This window comes from Rhinolophus hipposideros (assembly GCF_964194185.1).
Source record: "Rhinolophus hipposideros genome assembly, chromosome: 1".
Lineage (NCBI taxonomy): Eukaryota > Metazoa > Chordata > Mammalia > Chiroptera > Rhinolophidae > Rhinolophus > Rhinolophus hipposideros.
The window spans coordinates 31,298,573-31,325,781 of NC_138047.1; the positions used below are offsets into that span (position 1 = coordinate 31,298,573).

At 38.0% G+C, this 27,209-nt stretch overlaps 1 protein-coding gene across 4 annotated transcripts in view; it reads left to right on the top strand.

Annotated features, from left to right (window-relative positions):
* Positions 1–27,209, top strand: part of CORIN (corin, serine peptidase) — a 204,292-nt gene that overhangs the window by 125,582 nt on the left and 51,501 nt on the right. For 3 of the 4 annotated variants that reach the window (XR_013994118.1, XM_081061606.1, XM_081061608.1), the window contains exons 6-11: positions 4,963–5,076; positions 12,462–12,569; positions 13,735–13,845; positions 15,677–15,793; positions 19,166–19,273; positions 26,140–26,371. Coding sequence is in view for 3 of the 4 variants with exons in the window: in XM_081061606.1 (XP_080917732.1) it covers positions 4,963–5,076; positions 12,462–12,569; positions 13,735–13,845; positions 15,677–15,793; positions 19,166–19,273; positions 26,140–26,371 (790 nt within the window). In the remaining variant the exon portion in view is untranslated. The remainder of the gene's footprint in view (positions 1–4,962; positions 5,077–12,461; positions 12,570–13,734; positions 13,846–15,676; positions 15,794–19,165; positions 19,274–26,139; positions 26,372–27,209) is intronic. The other variant, XM_081061607.1, reaches the window with a different exon arrangement.

The following is a 27,209-nucleotide window of genomic DNA, read 5'->3' on the forward strand; positions in this document are numbered from 1 at the left end:
TCTTTGCATTGGCACTTCCTACTGCTGAAATCTTCTCTTGTGATTTGGTTAACTCCCTCCTGTCTTTCAAATTGTTGCTCAGATGTCAACTTCCCATGAGCCCTGCCCCAGCATTCTAATGAATTTCGGGACCTGTCTTACCCCACCCGTACATCTCCTATCTCTCTTAATCTGTTGTATTCTTTATTTTTTCTACATAGCACTTATTACCTTATGACCTAACATACAATAATTTTCTTATTTATTACCTTCATTGATATTGTCTGTCTGTCTAGAAAATAACCTTCACAAAACAAGGGCTCTATTCTGTTTTCAGTGATGTGCCCTCAAGCTCCTAGAAGAGTGCAAAATTGGAGAAGTAAATGAGTGAAAAAAATTAGAGAGCAGCATAACCTTTGCTGACTTCATGTGGTAGATGGAGGAAGTGATTCTATTTCCCATTTCTCAGAAAACATCTTGAAATATCTCACTAGATATTTCTGTTTTCCAAATGGTTTTCTCTGTACTGTGCTCCTCCAGGAAGCTCAACCAACTTTTTAAATTTATCTCTCCCTCATGACACTGCCCAGCGCACTTGTTCCCCTCTTTCCCCCCATGGGAATCCTCACTCTTGACTTACACAGAGCTTTCTGATATAACCCATACATACGTACCCCAACCATATGAATGTTCAACAAAATGAAGGGCTTTCCAATGAATATAACTTAGAAGGCAGGGTGAAGACCAAGTTTGGCTTACTTGAGGATAACTTTGCATTTTTTTCTCTGCTCTGTCGCCTCTTATCTTTCACCCCAATCATTGTATCAACCTATTATGCCCAAAGATACAGTGCTGTCCTCAGGAGGAATTTTTGTGTTCGCTGCTCGGAGATTACACTCATTCTTTTTCTTCTAGTCAAATAACTTTGTAAAAGGTAAGCGCAAAATGGTTGGCAGTAACTTCAGTAACTTAACTTCAAGCAGAATGTACAATACAGCACTAAGAAGCTCTTTGTACAGGCAGGCGCAGGAGATGCTGCTCTAGTCCAGGTTAGCTTTTGCTTCAGAAGCAGAGTTGAATTTGAGCTTCAGACTTTAAACGAGGCCTCAAAGACAGGGCGAATGAGGACACTATACTGCCAGAGATTATTTTCTGAAATAAGTAATTTCTGAAATAGACTCTACAAGTTAACAACCAGAGTAATGAGAACATTTGCCAATATCAATGCTGCTCATAATACATAGGCAGAGAGAACTAAGAGGGCTGAAAGCAGTTGCAGAAAATCTAAAGGTCATTTCAGGCTATGGAGGCTGTTTCAGCAGTCTGTTGTCAGAGACAAGAATACCAGAAAGAGCTGATCATACGCATGGGTACGTACTCTTCAGAATCCATGGAATTCTGAAGTCCGGGTGATTCATAATTAACTCCATCATCTGGACATGTAAACTAGTATCTTAGGCAATACACCTTTGTATATTGCTATGGTTGCATTTATAGTAATTAATGGTCGCATGTGTAAATGTAAACTTTGGTGATGAAGCATCTTTACTTGGTAAAAATATATCAGATGATGATCAGTAGACTATATACTACATGAAGTTGGGGAATTAATTATTGTTTTCTTCACTGATATATTTCCAGGTGCTAGAATAATGCCTAGCACAAAGTACATGTTCAGTAAATAATTGTTCAATTAACGAATGACTCTTCCATAGGTCAATCTGCCATTGATTTAAAGTGCAGTGTGTATCTCTTAGAATTATAGGGATATTAATGTAAATGGTGTCAAGAATGTATGGCACGGCCTTGTCTCAGGGAATCTCCCTTTGTCATCTTAAGGGCTAAACCTAAAGGCTATTAGAAGACGATCATTATAAAACAGTGAAATTGATGGTTGCAAATCTCTACAGAAAGTTTTTAATAGCTTTCTCAATGTGTTCTCAAAAAAACCCAGAGCTGATGGAATGTCATCTCATCTGGTCCAATATGCCTGAAGGGCAGACATGTATCTTCCATTTAAAGAGAAAAATAAAGACAAGTTTGAACTTTTACTAGAACTTGGTGCCCTTGACCTGATCACATATCAGGTGACTTCACACCTGCCCCTGTGTTAGGAACAAGGATTGGATGTGGTGTGGAGGATTGGGCCTGGACCCCGGACCTCGCTATCCTGGGGTGGTTTTGACCTTTTTCTGGCAACATGGCTTTGGCTAAGTGCTGTCTAGTTCCTCTATTTGTAAACTACCAATTCCCCCCAAGGAAGATATGATAGAATGCCTACCTGCCTTCCTCATGGGGCTGTTTGGAAATTCCAAATAAGATGTGTGTGAAGGACCTTGCTAGCTGAACCGTTTTACACAAATAAAAGTGGAAATTCCGAATACGGGTTAAGGAAGAATCGAACAGAGAATATACAAAATTTGTTCTAATTTTACAAAAATAACATTGATTAATGTAACTATGAACTTCTAAAGAAAGAATAAAGAAACAATTGACAATGTCCTAAAACCAAGGGCAGCCACACCTCCCATTGAGGAACCACAAAAAAGACTTCAGTTGCTGCTGAATCAGTGAAGACATGGATAGCTAGTGATAATCAAAACAGTGCCAGCAATACCGTGTTTTAAATTTGATCCAGATTTGATATAACCATACCCAAGAAATGGCCTTATTGAAGTAAAATATATAGGGTCTTAAAGATGAATTCTAGCTGTTAGGAGATATTTAATGTTGAGCTTTCAGCTACATTTCCAAAGAATCATCAGAACCATAAGGTAGAGAATGCAATAATTCTTCTGAGGCATTGCAGCTGCTGAAATGCAGACAGATGGAATTTATGCATTCTCTTGTATAATACAGAAACAATCTCACAGTAGGATAAACACTTATTCCTTGAAAATTTTTCTCTTAACCTTAGAGAGGATATTGTATAGACTGACTGGTAAAACCTTAGTGTTTTTCATTTTATATCTGGTTTCCTGCGTACGCTGTAGGAGTCTGTATATGTAGCTATAGGAGGGAAATTTTGTGCTAAATCCTCTAAGACTACACAAAATATAAACATGTTTCATATTTTGGCAGTTGGGGTCCATAAATGTAATTGGTATTGATATGGAAATCATGGGATATAATAGAAAAGCAGACTTTCGTTGTTGATATTTTAAAAATTACACATGAGGTAGCATCATAAGAAACTTACCAACTCAACCGGTACTTAATGTTGAGCAAACCGAAACTGATTTCCTTTATAGCACTGGGAAATAATAATCCATTCATTGAGTTTTTTTCCTCTTTGCTTTGTGACAATGTATTGTGCTCCACTGAGACTGAGGTGACTTGTTCCCATCAAATTTTAATTTAGAACATTCTGGGTACCAGCCTCTGTGCTGGGGCCCAGGAACATGGACGATAGGACAGACTTGGGACTTACAGCCTAGAGCATTCAGTCTGCACTTTTCTGTATTTCAATTCCTGAGTGAAAATATTGCATATTACCTGGCTCCCTTTAGTTTGTCGACAGGAGGATATAGTTCAGGGAATGGTGACAGTGAGCAAGCAACAGACCACACTAGCTTTTGTGGAGGGAGTTAGACAGAGACAGAAGTTTTTTTTTTTTGGTTTTTTTTTTTTTTTTTTTTTTTTTTGAGACAGAGGTTTTTAAGGGTTGTATTTATCTACTGTTACTCTGAATCGAGAACTCATGAAAAAAGTTAGTATTTTTTTTCTGATTCATAAAGTAAGACACGGTCATTATAAGAACATTTATAAAATACAGAGTAAAAATATAATGAAGAAGATAATCCTAATACCAGAGATAACCACAGTAACCTTTGATATACTTCTTTCTAGGCTAAATTGTATTATGCTTTTTTAGAACCACCTGGTGGTTTTCCACTTAAATTACCTAGAACTTTGTCCCAGGACGTTAAGTATTTTCTACAATATACTTTTTAATGGCTACAATAGTATTTCTTCTTAAAAGTTACCAAAATTTATTTAACCAGTTTCCTACTATTGCAAAATTGTTATTTTGTAGTTTCCTCATCATAAATCGTGATGGTATGCATATCCTTTAAAATAAAAATTTACATTTATTCATAATAATTTCCTTTGTATAAAGTCCAAGAAATAAGATTGCTGGGTCAAAGTTTATGCACATTTAAAAGGCATTTGATACACATTCCAGACATTTGTTTTAACACCCATTTTGTTGAATTGATTTATCCTTTTATTTAAATGGTTTCCCTGAAAAAAAAGAAAACTTTGTAGCTTTTCATCTTATATCTATTGTCTACTGTAATTTTCAAACAATTAATTATTTGTTGAATTTTGAGAAGAAAATGAGCACCATAATACTGAAAACAACAAATACTAAAATACGACCATTTTAAGGAAAAGAAAAGAATTAAATGTTATTAGCTAATTCTATTTTACATTCTTTTATGCAAAAAATAAACTTTTTTATTAAGGCAAGTAAATGTATTTCAAATACAGGGGCCTGGAGTCTCTATGCCTGTGTCGAGCACAATTCAATTGACTGTTTTTACTGTAACTTTGTGCAACATTGAGTTGTGTTTTAAAAGGAAAGTTGTTTTAATGCTTGTTCAATAAATAGCAATTCACTCTGAAATAATTGTCAGTTATTAAGAAAAACACTCCTATTTGGTATTTTCCACACAGAAGTTGTACAGTTGATGAGGCCACTCTCTTGTGCTCCGAACATGGATGGCTTTCCCTCCGCAAGCCCACAGGCGAATTTGCTTTTGCTTTTCTCAGGCAAACATTCTTTGTGTTATTCCCAAGTATTTTCACAATTAAGGTAGTAGAGGGCCAAAGAAAAATTGGGGCGATGAAACTGAGGGAATTTGGGAACAAATCTGTTGAATAACAAGGGAAGATTTTCTTTTTTTCTTTCTCCTAATTTAAAAAGGGAGGGGGAACCCTTATTCTGACATTATTTTTCTGTCTTTTTTTTTTTTCCAGTGTTCTGTGGAGGAGGCGAGAGCTTTCTGTGTGGCAGTGGAATCTGCATCCCCAGGAAACTGCAGTGTAATGGCTACAATGACTGTGACGACTGGAGTGATGAGGCTCATTGCAGTATGTGACAGACGGTTTGGGGGTCGTCTGGGTGCCCAGGGATTCTATTCAGTGGCCTAGAAACCAAAGCCATTCCATTGTCAAGTCCTGACAACCATTAGCATTTGCGTGGACTACTTTCAGTTTGCCTTTCTAGTGTGGGCAAATGTGTTTCTCTTCCCCCTGTGTGATAGCAGTGTGTTTGCGCACCTTTCAAAAGCATAGTTTCATTAGGAGCTCAACAGCTAGATACCACATTGGAACAAATCAAGGACTGAAGTGTTTTTGCATAAAAGGTCTTAAAATCAGGGGAAGGCTTTTCGTTTATTTTGTTTGGGTAAGGATTTTTGTTTTTGTTTTTAAAGCTTTATGAGTATAAAGGTCAAGTTTTTGAAAAAGGACATTTTTAATAGGAAAATTTTTCACCCTCATGATTCTGAACATTCATGACACAGCAGCTGCAAAGCTTCTTGTTTGTTTTTGCTTCCTCTAAACCTGAAGATAGTCAATGGCATTAACTGTTTTAAGTCCATGGATCAGTGGATTCAACCTTAAACACCCTCAATTTATTTACCATTAATTTGATGAGTTGTTTTGACTGAATTGGTCAGTAGTTTGTCTGATATCGTGTTAGTCTGCTTGGGCTGCCATACAAAATACCATAGACTTCATGACTTAAACAGCAGGAATTTATTTCACACAGTTCTAGAGGCCGGAAAGTCCAAGATCAACGTCCAACAGGGTTCAGTTTTGGGTGAGAGTTCTCTTCCTGGCTTGTAGGCAGCTGTGGTCACAGTACCTCTTTAGAGGGAGAGAGGGAGAGTGGGCAAGAGAAAGGGGAAAAGGGAAAAGGAGAAAGTGAAAGAGGAAGAGGGAGAGGGAAAGATAGAGAGATACAGAGATAGAGACAGACATTAAGAGAGGTTGGGGAGATGCTTTGGTGTCTCATGCTCTTCTTATAAGGAAACTAGCCCTATTGGAGTAGGGCCCCACCCTTGTGACTTCATTCAACCCGCATCACCTCATCACAGGCCCCATCTCCAAATATAGTCATGTGGGGGGGGGGGGTGAAGGCTTTAGCATACATACAAACGTTGGGACGACACAAACATTCAGTTCATAAAAAATATATATTCAGATTTCAAGTCATTTTGCATTTATGTAACAGAAACAAAGGAAAAATTAGCCTGAAGAATACATCATAGGATCTGCATCCAAAACAGAACCATATGCAATTGTGTTGTAATTGCTTTTTAATGTTTATATGATCAACAATAGTTACTAGGGGGAAAAGCTGTGTTGTACTCCCTGTAGGAGTTGCCAAGGCTTTATAAGTGCTCACGACTGGGGCCCACATTTTAGATTCCTCTGGTCTGTTTGCCAAGTGGACCAACTTTTCTTCCATCTGAGGCTTAGGATGCTTATTTGTCATAACTTTCAAAAGACAGTATATCATGGTAACCTTTCAGGTCAGTGTTTTCCAAAACGGTGTTCCATAGTACTCGAGTCATGAAAAATGCTTGAGAGAAAAAATGGTTTGAGCAATGCTGTCTTTCTGAGCTAGTTCTTAGATAGTTACAATACATATTTGTACCTTAAATGTTTTAAGAAATGCTGCAGTTAAAGAAAAAACAACAATTGTGCTTAACTTGGTAGTTTCTCAAAATTATTTGCTCATATATGCCCTCACCTTTATTTATATATTTATTTATTCATTCATGGATTTATCTGTTTTACATTTAAGATAGAACATCTAAGTATCCAGTAGAGCTGCAATTATGTCACCTATATTTTCGGAAACATTTTCACGAAGACCTTTGTTTTTATAACGTAGAATTCTCTCTTTAGGAAAACCTATGGCAGATGATTTTACACGAGAAACATTTTTATAGGATATATATTTACACTGGGGGTATTGCTGTGGACCTAGGAGAAAATATTGTGCAAAGAACACAGACTAGGTATCTGAAAATTAGTTCAATAGAATTATATCCAATTTGTGGAAATTGTGGTGGAAGCTCTTGTTTGTCTCCCAGGTCTGGCCCATGGTATGGCATTATTCAAGTTCTGCATGTGCCTCTGCCCCCAGGGGTGGACCCACACTGGCTCCCTCATTACGTTCCTCGGTTGCACTGAGCATTGCGCTTTAAACAAGTTAAGAGCTTTCTGCCACATTTGTTGGAATTGAATTTGAAACGTTAAATTTGAACACTGTCTTGAATGGGTTAAAATCTAATGCTGTTTTCTGTAAACTATGCTGCCTTTGACTTGCTCTTGTCCATAAAAATCCAGATTCGGTGAATGATTATATTCTGATCATTCATGTGACAGGAAAATGTTTATTTTGGAGGCTCTATTATGCTTGGGGGATCATTGTCTATTACGGCAGCACTCCAGGTATCTGAGACTGTTTCCTGACGTTCTCCCCCAACTAATTTTGTTGAGTTTATCAGTCTCTTCCGAAGTATTTGTAGAAGGAACAGATTTCCAATCACCTGGAACAATTTTAGTGATGCAGGGAAAAGATTTTCACAAATGAAGGAACGTTTCTTTTAAAAATTCCTCGCTCTGAGGCTAAGCAGGCTACTTCTCCACCGCTGGCTTTTCTTGCCGTCAAGGCTGGTTGAACAGTAGCATTTCCAGAAAGCCTCACTTGCAGGGTTTCTCGTTCAGGTGGTTTCCCAAATAATGTTTCCAGGGATGCAAGTAAATACTAGAAATAGTTCCATCCAAATAATAAAAAAGAAAAATAGTTTATTCTACACTGAAGGAAGAAGCTTCAGATGTCTGGAAAATTCACTTCTGTTTAGAGGCACTCTGATCATGCCGAATCAATGAAACTATTGAATACTCTTGAATTTCTGCTATGTATTAAGCATGTTCTAGATACCTGGTAAATATAAAGACTGTTAAGATATGATTTCTTTCTTTGTGAAGCTTTTAGTCTAATTAGGGAAATAACATACATAGAGATTATTGAATGTGGTATTTTAGGAAAAATATAGTAGAAGAGATGTCTCAAAGCAAACGAAGAGTGATGTAAACAAAAAAGTTCAGGGGGTAGGTCCTGTGAGTTAGGAAGAGAGCAGGGTCACAGAGAGTTGGGTTGGTGTGGAGAGAGCTAATGGAAAAAATGGGATTAAAGCTAGGCCTTGGACTGAGGTGATGTCTGGGTACCCTGGAACAGTGATTCTCAATTGGGGGCATTTTGCCTCCTAAGGGACATTTTGTAATGTATGGAGACAGCTTTGATTGTCACATCTGTGGGGATTGGGGGCACTGCCACTGGCATTTAGTGGACTGAGGCCAGGGAAGCTGCTAAACATCCTACAATACTCAGGGTAGCCCCTTCCACAACAAAGAATTACGCAGTCCAAAATGTCAACAGTACTGCAGTTGAGAGAGAAATCCTCCTCTAGAGCTAGAAGTCTTTCAACTATTGAGTTGAAAGGACCCAGGTAGGCAAGAAGCCTGGCTTCATCTCATACTCTGCTATTAATGAGCTAGGCAAACGTGGGCAAACCATTTAACCTCTCTGGTCATCTCAAAATGAGGGGATTTATGGGTAGAAATTGAGCATCGCTATCTGAATCTTAAATTGAGGCAACACATTTGTGTTTATAGACTCATAGAGACTAAGCAAATTCAGTGAAACCCTTGATGAAAGGTTTTCTGTTCCTTAGTTTTCTCCCTTAATGTAATGATAATTTTAAGAGACAGAAGTTAATAGTGTGAGATGCCAAACTGAAATATGTATTAACATGCATGAACTTCAGAAGTAACATTTTGTATCAGGGTCTCATTAAGAAAAAAAGATCTGTATCTAGAAAAACATCTACCTTGGGTCATACAAAATTATGCTTGTATTGAGCAAGAAAATCACAGCAAGTAGCTTTTGAAAATTTTGATTTGTTGGCCCCAATTGTGCTGACAACATTTCTTTTCAGTCCAAATAAACATTTATCCCAATAAAAGAAGGCACTGTGATCTTTGCTATTTGCTATGTATTTCTGGCTGTGCAGTGCCTCTGGTTAAGGTTTTGTGTGTTTACTACTCACACAGACCTTAGGGAGGTAACAAGTTGTTTTCCAAAGCAGCTAATTTTATATTTAACCTCTGAGAATGGCTTCTAACCAAGTAAGCCATAACAGTGAAAAGTTGAATCTGTACCTGTGTGAATAATGAGGATTTTTTTTTAATACTTGAGTCATCGTCATTTATGAACTTATTTAATAAATGACAGCATTAATTTAAAAATATCTCCAATGAGGTGTCTTAGTATGAATTATTGGGGATCCTAGAATGGGCCTCACAGAGGACACGTTAATCTTTGGAAATTTTTGGTGTGTTCTCAGGTTAATCAGATTCTGAAAGGAGTAATTGATTCCTCAGTCCTACGATAAAAAAAAAAAAGAAAGAAAGTGAAGTGTTCAGCTTAAAAAAATTAACTCACATGGCTTAAAATCTGCCACCCCTCCACCCTGCCCCCACTTTCAGGGAAATGCAAATACTTTTGCACTAATGATCAAGTTGAGAACCCTGGTTTTTGCTGATTCTAGTATACTGCTTCAAAACTTCCCATAAGAGTAATTTAGACAAACAACATAAAACAAAAATCAAAAAAGATCTTTTACAACTCCCCAAGGAAACGTATATGTCTTTATGCACAAACTCCCAACTCCGCTTGGCCTGCTAGAGCACTAATGTCATCATAACGTTTCTCCTCAGCCTAGCACGTGTGCAGTAGTCTGGCAGCAGTAGGGTGCAGGGTGGGGAATTAGCGCCCTCTGCTGACTGGGAGGAAACAGTACTGTCGAGGTAAAAACTAGGACCTCTTCTTAGTTCTTACATTTTCTCTTACGATGGTCATCCTCATTGGAAAATTAAACAGCCTGGGGGAAATTTAAAAAAAGTACTCACAGATTTCTGCATGTGCATGAGTGTGAGTATATGTGTCCGCATATGTGTGTTTGTGTGTATACATATAGACACTCTTAATGAAGGAGTTGAGCAGATGATTTCCAAGGCCCATTCCATTTCTAAAATGGTGTGATTCTAAAAGTATTTAGTAAGTTCTTTTTAGAAGAATAGAGCCCATTGTTTGAGATACAGGCTTCTGCTTGAAGAGAAACAATCAGCTGGAATTCAGAAGACTGGACCACTGGATTCTTCATCTTCATCAGCCAAGTAGACTGGTCCCTAAATGTGCCCTCATTTCTCATCTCTTTCCTTTGTTCTTGCTAGTCCCTCTACCTGAAACATGGTAAAGTTTTCATTCCGTCTATACTACTGAAATTCTTCCCGTCCTTCATGATACCTCTCCAGACTTAAGAATCTATTTTTGCACTTATTTCACTTTAAAAAGGGAAAAGATAATACATTTAAGAAATCTAGTTTCTATTCAATGCAGGTTTCATTGCAACATATATTAATTTTAAATATTTTTAAAACTTTATTGATGTATAATTTATGTATCATAAATTTAACCATTGAGTTTTAGTAAATTTATAATTGTGCAACCATCACCACAATCCACTTCTAGAACTTTTTTCATTTACCCCAGAATTTCTCTCCCACATATTTGCAGTCAGTCCCCAGATAATCGCTTTGACCTCTCCAGCTAAACACTGCTCTGATTTCTGTCTCTATAAGTTTGCTTCCTATGGGAATTTCATGAGTGGGTCACACAATATATAGTCTTTGTATCTGGTTTCTTTCACTTAACATAATGTGTCTGAGGTTCATCTATGCTGTCACATGTATCAATGGTTTGATATTTTTAATTGCTGAATAGTATTCCATTATATGAGTATGATACATTTTGCTTATCTATCCACCAGTTGTTGAGTGTTTAGATTGTTTCTAGTCTTTGGCTATTATGAATAATACTACTATGAACATTCACATAACGTATGTCAATATATGTTTTATTTTTCTTGGGTGGATTTATAAGAGTAAAATTCATGAATTATATGGTCAGATTATAGTTAACTTTATAAGAAACTGCCAAACTGCCTTCTAAGGTGGCATTTATTATTTTACATCCCCACCAGCGATATATGAGAGTTTCAGTTCTTCTAATATTTTGCCAGTATTTGGTATTCTCTGTCTTTTTTATTATAGCCATTTTTGGTATATGTACTATATATATACTCTAGATATGAATCCTTTATCAGAACCATGATTTGCAAATATTATTTTCCAGTATATAACTTGTCTTTTCATTTTCTTAAACATATATTTAGAAACACAAATATTTTTAAATTTTGAGGTCCATTTATTCTTCTATGAGGTCCATTTATTCTTCCATTTTTTCTTCTATGGCTTGTGCTTTTGTTGTCATATCTAGAAATACTTTGCCTAACCCAAGGTCACAAAGATTTTCTTCTCCTAAAATTTCTTCTAGAAGCTTCATAATTTTGACTCTTACACTTGGTCCATTTTGAGATAATTTTTGTGTATAGTTTGAGGTAAAGATCAGAGTTCAATTTTGCGCATTTGAAATCCAATTGTCCCATCATCATTTGTTGAAGAGTATTCTTTTCCCATTGAATTGTCTTGACATCTTACACACATTATTTTATTAATCTCTTTCCCCCTACCCTCTTAAGTAACTGATCTTATCCCAATTTCATAAGTCCGTTCACAGACTCATAGATTTTAACTAATACACTCAAATTCCCACAGCTGGTAGATGGCAGAGCCAGGATAGGAGTTCTGGTTTGCACAAGTAGAATACCTATCTTCTTATTAAAATTTCCTTGCATGTTGTCTGTTTTAACATTAAACTATAAGCTTCCTGAGGTTACATATTACTCATTATCTTACCACCATAATCTAGGGCAATACTTGCTTACTTAAGGGTCATCTTATGAAACATTCAATTGACTTTAGTGATAATGTTTGTGTGAAAGTAAGTAATGACTCTGAATTCTAAATAACTTTTCCTCTCTACTATATCATGCTTACCATTGACAAAAGTAGACTTTCATTATAAAGGAAACATTTTTAGGAAATGACTAATCACCATCTGTTAAAGTCATTGATTCTGTATGAACATGAACTTCATTAGGAACTATAACGAAGTGCAAATGTCTTTTCTCATATTTGACTATAAAGGAGCTCTCAGGTGACATTAAGTGAAAGTTCAGTAAAGACTTAGAGAGTGACAGGAGCTCAGGCTTGGGAGCCAGAGGGTCCCTGTAATGGTTCTGCAGTAACTTGTTATGTGACCTTGAACAATTCATTGGATCTCTCTGCACCACAGTCTCCTCCCCTGAAACAATAGATGTGGACCATGTTACCATTATGGTTTCCCTTTTATGGATATGCTTTTGTTAAATATGGTACTGCTATCACACCGTGTTCTGTTCCAATGACACACGAGTGACTTCTCTTATTTTCAGATTGCAGTGAGAATCTCTTTCAGTGTCACACAGGCAAGTGTCTTAATTATAGCCTTGTATGTGATGGATATGATGACTGTGGGGACCTGAGTGATGAGCAAAACTGTGGTAAGTGGCATTATTTTCTTAAATTTTTCATTGAAACTTACAGAAATTTAATGGGGAGGTGTTTTTCAATTACTAGTCTTAACCATGTCTTACGTGTAAATGTAACACTCATACTAAGGATATGCTGAAGAATTGCAGTGAAAAGGAAGGTACAGTTTGTCAATATGTTCATATTATTTTCTCCTTGAAAGTGTTCTGTTTCTTTCCTAGTTCTTCCAGTGGCTCATGGTTAGATTTTGAGCTCTTAAGCAAAACATGAGCTCTTGAGCGAAGATAATAGATATATTGTCTGTGTCTTGATCCCCGTGTTATATACCACCAAAGACCCTTCCTTTATTTGATCACCAAATGATACAGAAATGACTTCTGTAGTAGTGACATGTAGGGTTAGGCAGCATATTTATTTGATGTGCAAAAGCTGACCGTATCTTTTAAAGAATGAACATACCTTTTACAGAGTTGTTTTCAAAAAAAAAAAAAAATGAAAGAGAGTTGTTTTCAATTCTGAATGCCATCTTGTGAATAAAACCAGCAAAATTCCTCTTGCTTATATACCTTGTTGACTTTATGATTAACTTTGGAATGTTTAGGTTTAGATAAGCTATTACTGAGTGACATAGGAACTTTGTAGTATTATGAACAAAAGGAGAAGCTAGGGTAATAAGGGGCCCGGGGCAAATGATGTGGGATAGTATTTAGCATTAGAGAATATTGAAAGAAATGTTGGGAAAGCATCAGGAGTATGATCTGAGGAATGCTTCAGCATGGCAACGGTCAGAAACCATGAGAAAGCCGTCACAATACATCAAATCAGCTACCTACCTTGTGAAATCAAAGTCAGAATTCTGTTTATTTGAGCCATTGTAAAAAATCACACATTTTTTATAAAGAAATAAAACAACACAAAAAAGCAAGAAGAAGAACACACCATGGGTCCTGCGAAAGCTGGACAGTTGTTTTTCATCTGAAAAACAGATCGTGATGGTGGCTAGTGGGCCACAGGCTTGGCTGGGAGGTGAATTGTGCCATACCCATCATAGAAAAGTTATTGAAAGTGTTGGAACAATTGGAACAGACTCTCTTCAGTTGGAACCACGAGCCAGACAGTTCTAAGGGTTTGTCATGCTGGTTCTCTCCATCCTCGTGGCCTTTTCCTTTCCTCCAGATTGCGATCCCACAAAGGCGCATCGCTGTGGGGACGGGCGCTGCATCGCCCTGGAGTGGGTGTGTGATGGCGACCACGACTGCACGGATAAGTCGGACGAGGTCAACTGCTGTGAGTGCTCTGAGGATTTTCAGTTTGCTTAGTTTTTCATTTCTTGCCTGTTTAGACCAAGATACTCAAGGTTCCCTATCTAAACAGCATCCAAAGGGAAAGATTCTTATACTTCAGTCCTCACCTAGAATGATAATACTTGAGGGGTGTGAGGACAATAACAGTACCATACATCTGACTTCCACACCTTCCTCACCAGAACTCTATGCTTCATTTGGCCAATGTGGTCAAGCAGGTGTCTGTTTTCTCTCTCATTGCTCCCTACCTCCTCTTTCTACATCCCCGAATTTGTCAAAGGCGATGTTCTTCCCAGAGGCCGGGGGCTTTCCTTTTGCAAATAATATATGAATGGTTGACCTTCCTGGCAGGAGCCTCTCAGCTACCTTTTGTGGGAGAACATGGAGAGACTTGCCAGACACAAGAGAGATTTCAGTGTTCAGAGACTTAAAGAGTGTGGTGACAATTATAGTCTATTGTATTGCATAATCTATTATATAGTCTATTGTATTCAGGTAGCTGTTACACTATCTAGCTATTATAATAACATCAAGTATGGCAATTAATTCTGCCCGCCCACCCCACACCCAGAAATTATATTATGTCAGTAGGGAATAATCAAATAATTGAATAGAAGCAGCTAGGTGTTAAAAGAAAGTAAAATTGACCTGAAAGAGTTACTATGAGGCATGTTATGCATGTTTGAATGAATTAAAATTTTTATGCCATCTTTCACTGTCTAATAAAAATAGAAAAAGTTGATATATAAGAGACCGAATATTTAATTTGCCTATAATTTGAGGCAAAAATAGAAATGCAGGTTGCATGGGTTCTATTTCGACATAAGAAATGTCATATAAATTAACAAATGCAATGCCCAGCTTTCCCCTTCCCTAAATGGTGTTTGAACTGGAATATCACCCGAGTCCTTGCTTCATGTAACACAGCGGAGCGGAACAGACTGTATCTTCACTGATCTTGGGAAAGCATGGACATGATGCTCAAGTATAATGATTCTGGTGTTGAGACTTGATTCCAAGAATTGGGAGCTTTAATGTTCAACAGTAACTCATATGATACATGGTTTTTGTTGCTCTGAAAGACAATAGGGATTGAAGTTAGACAACATTTGGGAATTGGAAAGTTCATGGCCACCAGACCATCCCTTTCCAATGTCAGAGGTCATAAGCAAGTTTGAAATAAAGTGTTTATGGTATGTTAGGTACTATGCAAGTTCTTTTATATGTATCATTTCATTGACTCACTAGGTCGAGTTGTACGGAATGAAATGCTGGGACTAGGAGTCAGAGAAACTTGCCTGTACGTCTGGCCCTACCTTTTAACAGCCATGTGACTTGGAGACAGCCACTAAACTCCCTAAGTTTCAGTTTCCTTATTCTAAACCAGGTTGATAATATCTACTTTGCCTGCATAATATCTACTTTGTTATGAGGATCTGAGATTAGACACATAGATCTCCTATCACAGTTATTGCCATATAGTAAGCCTTTAATAAATTGTGCCTTTTATATTATTAGAATCACTATCAACATTAATACTACTCCCATCCTGAGGTTATCAAGAAAAAGTGAATTTTTAAGGAAGTGCCATTTAATAAGGCATGGAAAATTCTAGAAAGAAAACTACTTTTCATTTTTAAAATACTTGGAATTTTAAAAATTAATGCCACATTCATTCCTTTATGCAGCACATTCAGATATTCAGAACACGTCATTTCTTGGTGATGTCAGATAAACAGGAACCATGTATTTGCTCTGCAGACTGAAAGAAGTACTGATAAATAACGTGAAAATTATTCTTCCTTTTTTACTAGCCTGTCACAGCCAGGGTCTGGTGGAATGCAGAAATGGACAGTGCATCCCCGGCACATTCCAGTGTGATGGAGAAGAAGACTGTAAGGATGGAAGTGACGAACAGAACTGCAGTGAGGGTAAGTGTATGCGACAGCTTCTGAAACATGCCTTATCGATGGACCTTTCCTTGGGGACGAAGCAAAAAATTGGATGTTACCTAATGCTTAAATAGGATTCCTACATGAATAATTCCAGACAGATTACCTAACGCAATGGTCTTCACAGCAGTGGTCGGCCAGAAAACTCTGTCTTGTCATAAATATAATTCTCAAGAAACTTATACTGAAAAATCACTCCCAAGGGTGGAAAGTAGAGGTTAAAAACTGAAACAGCATGGGAAGATTCAGCGAACTGCTTGATGCGGAAAGGCAACTCCATGATAAGAAGTTCAGTATATAGTATTTGATTACATTAGATTAGTTTCCAATTAGAAGGAATTGGCTTCTGAAATTAAATGTAACAGCTTCCTAAAATAACCATATTCAGAAAAGCAGTTTAATGCCTCACATTACCAAGCAATATACTTTCATACACTTTAAAAAGTGACTAATATTCATTTGTGAAACTCAAAGAGAAAAAGTGAATCAAATAAGTTGTTTTTTAAAATGTGATTATTTTTGTCAGAAAAAAATGTTCCATGCCGATTGTTTTAAGCCCTAGTTTGTGTGGAAGTGTCTCTCAATGCAGGGTTAGTAAGAATATTCCTAGACTTAAAAATCACTATATTTGCATATAAGTGACTTGGCCACTTACCCTCATAGCTTAGTTTTTAAGAATATGGTTGTTGCAGCCCAGTTCTGTTAGCTACTATCTGGTTGACTGTAGGCCAGTTACTTAACCCTATATGTCTCAGTTTCTGTGTCTGAAAACTCAGAATAATGATAACTATTTCAGAAAGTTGACACATGGTGACAACTAAATAAATGTTTGCTATTATTATATGGCCTTTATGTTAAAGGGCCTGTACATCTTGGGCTCTGTACATTTATAAACAGCTAATGAGATTGGTTACCTGTAGCTAAATTAGTTTTGTCATAATGAATATTAATCATTAGAATAACTTTAGTGAGAAAGCATTCCAGACCTAAAGGGAGAGCCTTTTAATTACAGATTTATAACATTAAAAGATAGGTAAGCAGTGCTTCATTTTACCAGTTGTAAAATTCAGAAGGAAATCCTTTTCTAGGCATGAGTTGTGTGTATATCAACCAAGAACCTCTCTGTGGACCAAATTGTTCTTTCTTCCTACATAATTCAACTCTGTTTGAAATAAGTTTGGAGTCTTTATTATGCAATGACAGGATCTGTAAATTATTTCCTTACAGATGCGAGACGTAAGAAAGTCACATGATAAAATGGATCGAAAAGTAAAATTTTAGCATCTTAATATTATTTACTCTAATGAATTCAACTTAATAAATGTATATTGTGGTGCTAATATGTGGTCCACCACTGGGAATTTGGAGGCAAGCAAAACAGCTCATGGAGCTTGCAGCCTCCTGGGGGAGACAGGCATGATACAAATAATTATGCACCTCCGTATCTTACCACGAAGCCACACAGACCACGGGGAGAAGTCAAGGTGCTAGGAGACCATATATAATATGCATACTCTGCCAAAGGGCCTCAGGGAATCTTCCAGAGCTAAGACCTGAAGAATGAGTGGGGTTAGTAAAGGAGAGTGGGACTGGAGAAACCATTTCAGACACAGGCAGCTGCTTGGCCCAAGGTTCCCAGGAAGGAAGAAGCAGTGTATGTTTGGGGAGAAGGCTGTTGCGTTAGAGAGCTGAGAGTGAAGAAGAGCATGTTATGCAAGAACGATTGTCAGCAAGTGATTGCAGGCTGGTTCTGCTACACAAGGCTGGAGAGGGAAGCAGGGAGCACTCCTCCCAGGGCTATGGGTCCTATTGGAAATTTAGGCCTTTGCAACCCTCAGGTTCCGCTCTCTGCCTTCTGGTCTAGTTTCCCTTCAGCTCCACTGACTCTGACTCTGCACTTTTCCACCCCAGGCCTTTGCCTATTCTGCTGTCTGCCTGGGAAACACATCCTTCCCTTTTATCCCAATTTACCCCATCTTCCTGAAACACTCCTTTAAGAAGCTTTTCCCTTATTGCCCTGGTTTGCTTCTACTGCTCCTTGTAGATTAGTGCAAAACTAATTGTGGTTTTGGAAATTATTTTTAACCTTTTAAACCGCAGTTGCTTTTGCACCAACCTGATGCTTCCAGCAAAGCAATGATCACACAGCATTGTAAGTTTCTGTTCATGATGAAATCCCTAATTAGAGAATAAACTATCTTCTATTTTTTCTTTTAATGTTCAGTGCCTACTTTGTCACATAAGCTTGTCACATAGCAGGCACTTAATATGTCCTAAAATAATGAATGCATGTTTTAATTAAATTTCTTTAAGAGACTAAACTCGTAGAAATTAGCCTGGCTTACCTTGTACAAAAGGTTTGACTCTGCTGACCAAAAAATGAGAGGAAAAAAAAAAACAAAACAGTGACATCACTTTTCTGCAATACTATGATATATTGTACATTAATGGTACTGGAAAGGAGAAAGAGTCCAGTATAATAAAGATTATCTTAGAATTATAAATAAGAACGATTGTCTATATACACTTACTATCATTTACACTTAAAAATGCCTTGCAAGATTTTCTAGATTCCAGGTGATGTGTCTGAAAGTAATTGAGTATAATGGAGGAGAGCTAGAAAGAGAAGGGGCAGCAATTTATTACCTTACCCATTTAATCTACAAATGACCAGGAAATCAATGGGAAAAGCAGTTTCCTCTCTACACACCTTAAGGAAAAGCCATTAGGCTGACGTTACTGTTGTCGTTCATTTAGAAACAAGAAACCCAATGCTCAGGCCATCACAGCTAGGCCAATGATACTTTCCAAGGACATACAGAAAATATGGATAACATCTGCACCATGATAAAGTACCTTTATTGTATTGTTGGTCTTGATGAACTACTTATTATTAGGGAAAGTATTTTCTTTTAGAGAGAAGACTAGTGTCGGGAGCAAATGAGTTTTTTCAAATAGTATCATTTAATATTCAAAATTTCAGGATTTTTTATGGGCCTCTCCCTCAAATTACTTAAATTTTATTTTGTAATCAAGCATATGCACCCATGTAAATATAAAACACGATCTTTTTTTCCTTTGAGAGCAAAATAACCTGTTTCTTTAGGATAGGTTTGTTGCCTCATTTCTTCCTGCTTACAGAATCCTTTTGGAATAACTTGTTGTATTTAGTTGCCAGGAAAATTAATCCAGAAAGTACCGATTCACCACGTGGTCAATATCTGTGGTGAAATTGGAAAAAGATTAAAGTTGTGTCATTCCTCAGCTCCACCAGACAATCTCCATCCTTTAAATCTTAGTGTAAGGAATTTACAAATGATGAAAGCGAATGTGCCTTTCCCTCCTCTGTAGGTCGGACTCCATGTCAAGAAGGCGACCAAAGATGCCTCTATAATTCCTGCCTTGATTCATGTGGTGGTAGCTCTCTTTGTGACCCCAGCAACAGTCCAAATAACTGTAGTAAGTATAGCAGCTGACAAATGCACCCCTCATGTCAGGATATGCATTCAGCTTTTTCCTTTTGCACTGACATTAAAATGCTGAAGCCTGGAGTCTCTCCAAAATATATATGTGTATTTGCTTTTTCTTTCTTAAAGGTTGTATGTAGTAGCAGAAAAGAAACAAAATGGTCTTAATTAATTGAAATCAGAAACAAATGTGTCATTGTGAATGGGCTATAAATCCGCATTACTTGATATCATTACCATTACTTTCAACTCAACATCAGCTCCTATATATTATTTTCTTGGCTCCATCTGCCGGCAGATGTTATTTTTCTTCCTTTTTAAAGCACAGCTTCAAAAATGGAAACTTTATCCAAGAAGCAAATATGAAGTTCATCTAAATAGCCACGCAAAACTTTGGCTCTCGGTTATTTCATGAACTTTATTTTCACCTTTCCAGGAACTTTGCTGACATATAATGACCTTGCAGCCATTATGTTAAGGTGACAAGGTAACAGCTCCAAATGGTGTAAACTGGAGGCTCTCTATCACTGGATCCCAGAAGGAGGAATTACTAGGGGAAGATAGAATGGGCACGCATAGCAGAGGACGGTGTAGACGCTCCTGGGAAATTGAAAATGAATCTGAAAGGGCCCAAAGACTCTGATTTCAAGTGATGATTTCTTACTCCTGGTCTCTGTTGTCATATTCTACTCACTTCTTTCACTTTCATAATTAATTTTTGACCTCACCGTCAGCTTGAAATTTAGAAGCAGATCTGTCAGCTTTCAGTCGGCATGAAGGTGTCACTTCTTAACACAGCCTCTCAGTCGAAGGTCACTGGAAGCCAGGAGGTTGAAAGGCTGAAAGGTTTGGGTCCTTGGGTTTGCTAAAGTTTGGGGGCCCTAGTTTTACTCAGTGACTTTTCTGGGTCAATGTATGAAGGTCTGACAATTAAGTTTGCAAACTCATCCTAGAAAAAGTGCTACATGCCTCATTGCTGAATGTCACTATGGTCACTTTCAAAGTACTCCCCTTGGGAAGCTATGCACTGATGCCAGCGTCTAGTCCACCGTTCAAAGCAATTTTGGAACTCTTTCTGGAATGGCCATCAGTGCTGTCATCGTATTACCCTTGATGTCCTGAATGTCATCAAAATGTCTTCCTTTCAATATTTACTTTATCTTCACATTAAGAAAGAAGTCGTTGGGGGCCAGATCAGGTAAGTAGGGAGGGTATTTCAATACAGTGATTTGTTTACTGGCTAAACCCTCCCTCACAGACAGTGCCGTGTGAGCTGGTGCATTGTCGTGATGCAAGAGCCATGAATTGTTGGCAAAAAGTTCAGATCATCTAACTTTTTCACGCAGCCTTCTCAGCACTTCCAAATAGTAAACTTGGTTAACTGTTTGTCCAGTTGGTACAAATTCATAATGAATAATCCCTCTGATATCAAAAAAGGTCAGCAACATCGTTGCAACAAGTTCACAAACGTAATTGTCTGACCTCGTATGCTGACTTCCAATTGAGAATAAAGATGTTATTCCTTATTTTTCAAAGAGCTTCAAGATAGGAGGTGTGTGCTTATTTTTCTGTAAAGATAGAAAGGTAGCATCCCCTGTCAGGAAAGTTTTCGTGCACCTTGAAAATGTGATCATTTGACGATCTTTACCACTAGAGTCTCTATTATTACGTAGATTCTGAGGCACAACTGCACAGCACTCTCTCTCTTTGGTTCTTGCCAGTGGAGAACATCAATTTGGAGAGTGTGGATATTCTGCCTGTAGGAGTCAGTGTCTCACTGAAGTTACTGGGATTCTAGTCCCTGAAGATACTGGTTTTTGCCATCCCATAAAATATTATCTAGCTTTCCAGTGGTCCCAGGCAACTCCAATGTGTAGCCAAGGTTGAGAATAATTGCTTTAGTAGCCTGTTCATGACTGGATTGCAGGAGAATGTGACAGCCCTGATTGGCTGTGAAAAAGTCTTCATAATTTTCCATTTCTTGATAGAGAAGGTGCCTGGCTTATCTCAGATTCCCAGAAAGGCCTACAATTTAAAACATTCCTAAAAGCCACATCTCTGATGATACTATGTACTTTTAGGCTTGAAGTATCACAGTATCACCATATCCACTTCTAGTCCAGAATTTTCTAAAATCTTTGTGCCCTGCTCAGAGGCAAAATGCAGACACATCCTTCCTTCTGCTGGGGAGAGACTAATTCATCATTTTGGCCATGTAGTGTGCAATCCAGACAGCTGGGGGAACCTGGCCAAAAGAGCAGCTCCTGGGCATGTGATCCTTGCTCATCACGGCTGTATGAGGCTACATATGATTATCATGTCCCTGAGGACTCTCCCAAGTTTACCATGGTGTTCCATCAACCTTTAGTTCTACCTGTTTACTCATCCATTTTTTTCTCCAATACTGAGGAAGAAATGAACAGCTTTGCTCTGCGAATAATCTGCCATGGTTTATCAATGTCCTTCCCTCTCTTTGCAATCTCTAGTTGGAAAGAACAAGTGTATTGGATGCGGTAAAAAAGACAGACACCATAATAGTTAAGGACTTCAGTCCTTGCGAACAAATAGAGGAATGATCTTTTTGTAAGAGCATTCCCAATTAATAAATGATACATAAGTGACTTAGAATATTATTACTATTTGGTAACACAATGGATGAATGGGTCAAGGCGTTGAGCTTATACAGTTGTGGGCACAAAAAGAGAGAAATCAGACTCACTGTGTCTTCTGATGAAAGAACACTGCAGCACCTCTAGTTTTGCCAAAGGGATGAAACCTGATCCACCCTCTGGATCTGAATTCAGTTGCTGGTGCTCAGGAAACTGGGAGGAGGGGAGAGGTGGGGACATGTTTAACTTCACCAAGAATGTGCAAGTGGCAAAACCTGGCACATTCTACAGGTCAAAACCTTGAGTTCTTCATTAGTTAAACTACAAGGAAAAATAAAAGGATAGATGGGAAACTCAGATATTATGACAAAACAAAACAAAAATTTTAATGGACAAACCTCAACTATAACATCTAGGCGTGATGCACACTTAGTTAATAAAACTATAAAGAAGAGCAAGGAAGTGATAACTCTGAAACTCAGTAGTTACTTTGAAGGGAAAGGGCAAGGTTGATATAAGATGCAGGGTATATGAATGGACATCTGGAATGCCTGGCAAGGTTCAATTTCTCAATATGAGTGGAAGTTACAAGGGTGGTCACCTTATAGTGGCTCATCAAACTGTTAAAAATAATAATGTACATATATTGAATCATTATGTTGTTGTACATTCACTACTAATGTATGTCAATTATATCTCAATTAAAAAATAATGATCAAGAGAGATTTAGAGTTTGAGGCAAGGATGAATCTTGGAATATTATATGTGCCAATGGATGTTGAAAAGTGACATTTTCTCATGTAAGTGACTATCATTTAATATGTGGTTTCCAGAAGCTTCAGAGTTATTGCATCATGGCACGGATGTAACATCATTTAGTTAACAATGCTCCCCTTAGGTTGAGCTTAACAGGTCTTGTTTCCGACTTTGCAAGGTGAGATATCATTGAGACTCTATCAGGATCATTGTTTTTTTCAACAGATATTTATTAAATTTCATCTAGGTTCAGGATACTGTGCTAGGCGCTGCGTGAAACTCCCATTGAAAACAGTCCTGTAGGGAATAGAGTCAGCGGAACTGTAACAGCTATATACGATGTCAAAGGGGTAGTAGATTGGCGGAGGGGTGAAATGTCTATTATATTGTTTTCTACGCCTGAAACTAATTTTAAAAAAGAAGAAAAAAAAAGAAAACAGTCCTGTGGCATTTGAATATCCTCAAATGTTTGTGACGCGATCGCCCTCTAGTGGCTATTGTAAATCAGGCTAGTGAGTGAGTCTCACACTTAAGATAAAAACAGCCTATTGATGTCATAAACCATAGAATTTGAGGTTGACAGACATCATGAGAGTTTCTCTTGCTTAGTACTCTGTGAAGAATGCCTTACGAATGAATAAAACACAAGATTTAATCAACTTTACCACATTCAATAAAGATCTCCAGAATAATATATGATCAAACTTAATCCTTTCATCTCCCTTGTCTCTGAAGCACTTAAAAGTTGTACCTTATCCTAAATCAAAAGCAGTAAGTTCTCCACACATAAAAGAGAGAAAAATCATCCATGTGATATTTCTATTAATCAACTAAGTGAAATATACCGATAAAAAGTTAAAACTTGGTAGGTTGGTAGAGGAAGAGAGAGAAAGGAAAGGCATACGCAAGGGAAAAAAAGACTGCACTGAAAATCTTCACGAATGATCCCATTTTTGTAAAATTATAAGTATATTTTAAAAATTAGGAAAAATATACAGTCGAACTGTATTTACTGACTTGGAAAATGGTCATGATAAATAATTAAGCAACAAAAAGTTGAAGAATAGCAGTACAATTCTACTTTGGCAAACACACAAATCTGACTATGTGTGTAAATGCTTGTAAATATAGAGATGAGCAGTGAAATGGAAGCACTCAAACCCATCTGCTGGCTTTGAGTGAATGTGAGAGAATGGAGAATAGGGAGATGATGAACTTTTTCTTTATGCATCTTTGTATTGTTTTTATTGTTAAGAAGATCATACATTTTAAAAATAATTTGTAATCAAAATATGTAAATGTTCCTCCTCTTTCACAAATGAAAGGAAATGACAAACTGAACCAAACCCATACCTCCTCTATTTTTCTTCTCTCCACCCTGTGCTCATCTTCAAGGTTGTGCCAACTTTATAGTGGTATGTCTTCCCAGTAAACTGCGAGTTTTGTTACACTTTGTCCATAGCACTTTCCATCTGGCCAATGTCCCCCCCTTTATCCACTTAATCTCTGTGAAGCCCTCAGAGTCTTTAAATTGAGAAGTAGTCCTAGAGCTGTTTTAATATTTCACCCTAGTACCTATTACTAATCTGTTGACATACATACCACTTCTTAGTCAAATAATTAAATGTAATTTGAATGAGAACTCTTAATCAAGGATGGAGTATTCAGGCAGCCCGGGCTGATTCTATGAAGATTCTTGCTCGATTACCTCTCTCATCTCCAGGAATGTGGCACGTCTACCGGACAGAGAGGGAACAGGGGGCCTCTCTACCACATTCCCCTAAACCTGCCCAAACCCTACTTATCCTTAGAAGGCTTCCCCAGCCTTCTTGTCCTGCTGGGCTCCTACCATTTGTCCAAAGCCACTCTTCTAGCCTGTTCATGTGAGTTCTACTATAGCTATCAGAACTTATGTCTTTCTTCCTGTGGAGATTGTGGAGTGACTCAGTGGCAGGGACTATATATTTTTTAAAATTACTTTTATATTGTCAGTGCCTCAGATAGTTCCTGACATTTTTTCTCCCCCTCCTTTCCTTCCTTCATTCTGGCACTGTCCTAGGTGCTGACTTTGAGATCAAAAACTATAGTCTCATTTCTCAAAAATCTCCAAATTGTGTGGGGGAGGCAGGTAAGTAAAGAATACAGCAGGGGTAATGATTGTGTGGCAGAAACATGCCTAAGACGCTATGGCACTCAAAAGAAACTCATACTGGGCGTGGGTCGAGGAGAGTGGTAGGCCAGAAGACTTCTTGGAAGAGGTGTTCATGCTGAGTCCTATAAGCCACGGGGGAGTTAGCTTGGTGGGGAGATGGGAAAGGATTATTCCAGGCAGTGGGTGCTATACGCACCTGGCAGCTAGAACCGTGACTGCATTTGAGGGGTGATTACAAGTATGTGAAGAAAAGAAGGGGATAAGAGAGGAACTAAAAGTGCCCACAAAACCATGTGATTCTTTTTTTAATATATATAAATTTTATTGGGGAATATTGAGGAACAGTGTGTTTCTCCAGGGCCCATCAGCTTCAAGTCATTGCCCTTCAATCTACTTGTGGAGGGCACAGCTCAGCTCCAAGTCCAGTCGCCATTTTCAATCTTTAGTTGCAGGGGGCACAGCCCACCATCCCATGCAGGAATTGAACTAGCAACCTTGCTGTTGAGAGCTCGCACTCTGACCAACTGAGCCATCCAGCCACCCCTCTGGAAACTCAGCGGCAGCTCATTGTCTTTGACTAGTTGTGGAGGGTGCAGCTCACTGGCCCATGTGGGAATCGAACCGGCAACCCTGTTGTTCAGAGCTCGCGCTCTAACCAACTGAGCCATCTGGCTGCCCAAGCATGCGTTCTTAGAATATCTGGTGTTGCCAAGGAAATTCTGCTGGTGGGATAGTCACAGGCAATGAGGCTGGAAACTTAGGGTGTGATTGGACTGTGAAATAGCACTGGATGCCTAATGGGTTAGGATTTTATCTGATTGGCAATGGATAACTAACAGATCACAGCCTCCGCTGGGCCTGAAATCTTGTAAACTTATATTTAAATTCACTGATCATGAATAAAATGTAGGAAAAAAATCATGTAATTGCCTACTTAGCCAAATTCATTTTTTTAATGTCTATGAAGATTATGGAGAATGTACTAGTTTAGAAGTAATGAATAAATCAGAAGAAGAAAACAAATTAAAGTGAGTGAGAAGAATCATAAAAGAGAATCACTTTCAGATTAGTTGAGCTGAGGAAAAAATTAGAAAGACTTTGTAAGACATGAGTACTGGGTACTGTGCTAGCAACCACATGTACAGAAATAAATCTTCGTGTAGCACTTTATTAACTGAATTACTTATCTTTTGATAGCAATGTTTTATACTGCTTGCATTCTAGCCTTAGCCACTTTAAAGAGAAAAGATACAATAGAGGTCAATTTTATAAGGTTTTAAGAAATTGTTTCATATGCGAAATTAATATATATGTGTGTCTGTATGTATGTTTTCTTGTTAGGTCAATGTGAACCAATTACGTTGGAACTCTGCATGAATTTGCCCTACAACCATACAAATTATCCGAATTACCTTGGCCACAGGACTCAAAAGGAAGCATCCATCAGCTGGGAGTCCTCTCTTTTCCCTGCACTTGTTCAAACCAACTGTTACAAATACCTCATGTTCTTTGCTTGCACCATCTTGGTACCCAAGTGTGACATGGATACAAGCCAACGTATCCCCCCTTGCAGGTAATATGATGGGGTGCCCCTAAGCTTCCTCTTTCCCTCAGAGAGACCCAAAGGAATGGAGACTTAGTTTGAGTTTAGACAAAGTGCATAGTTTGCTAAGAAGCTCTCTGTATTTAACAGATTTCCTATTTAAAAGGTCAAGAAGGAGGAATTCTAACATGACTACTTGAGTGAGAATTCATTGCTGAAGTACATACTAAACAAGGATGGTAGGAACTGTCTTTAATAGTAATTCATGTACTTTAATCACATAAAATGACATGTGTGTCATTTTGGTTGATCAAGAAGTGCTTTTTAAAATGTGAGTTAGCAGAAGGAGGGGTATAGTTATGTCCTCTTCCTCTGGCAACACGATGTGATTAAAATGCTGCCTTCTGACAGCACTCAAAACTTGGAGACATGACACAAGCCTCCCGCGCTGGACAGGGACTGGATGTTGCTGACGATTCTCTACCTGCTTGAATGAAATTCTGCCTGCATTTCAAGGGTGCAGCTTGATTTAAGATATGAATGATATCCTACAGGTTAAGAGCATCACCATGGAGGCCACTGTCTGATTCGAGCTCTGGCTCTTCTCTACTTGCTTGATAGCCTGAGACAGGTTCCTCAGTCTCTCCCAGCCTCAGTTCCTTTACCTTTAAAATCAGAATAGTATTGGTTGTTGTGAGATTAAATGAATGTGCATAAATGTGAAGTGCTTCCAATTGATTATATGAGCCCTGAATAAACAGTAGCTCTGATGATAGGACAGGAGCACAACTCTTTCGTGACTGTTTGGTCCCTCTTATGCCATGTGTCAGAGGACGTGCATATACAAGATGGCTGTTTTGGAGGTGGG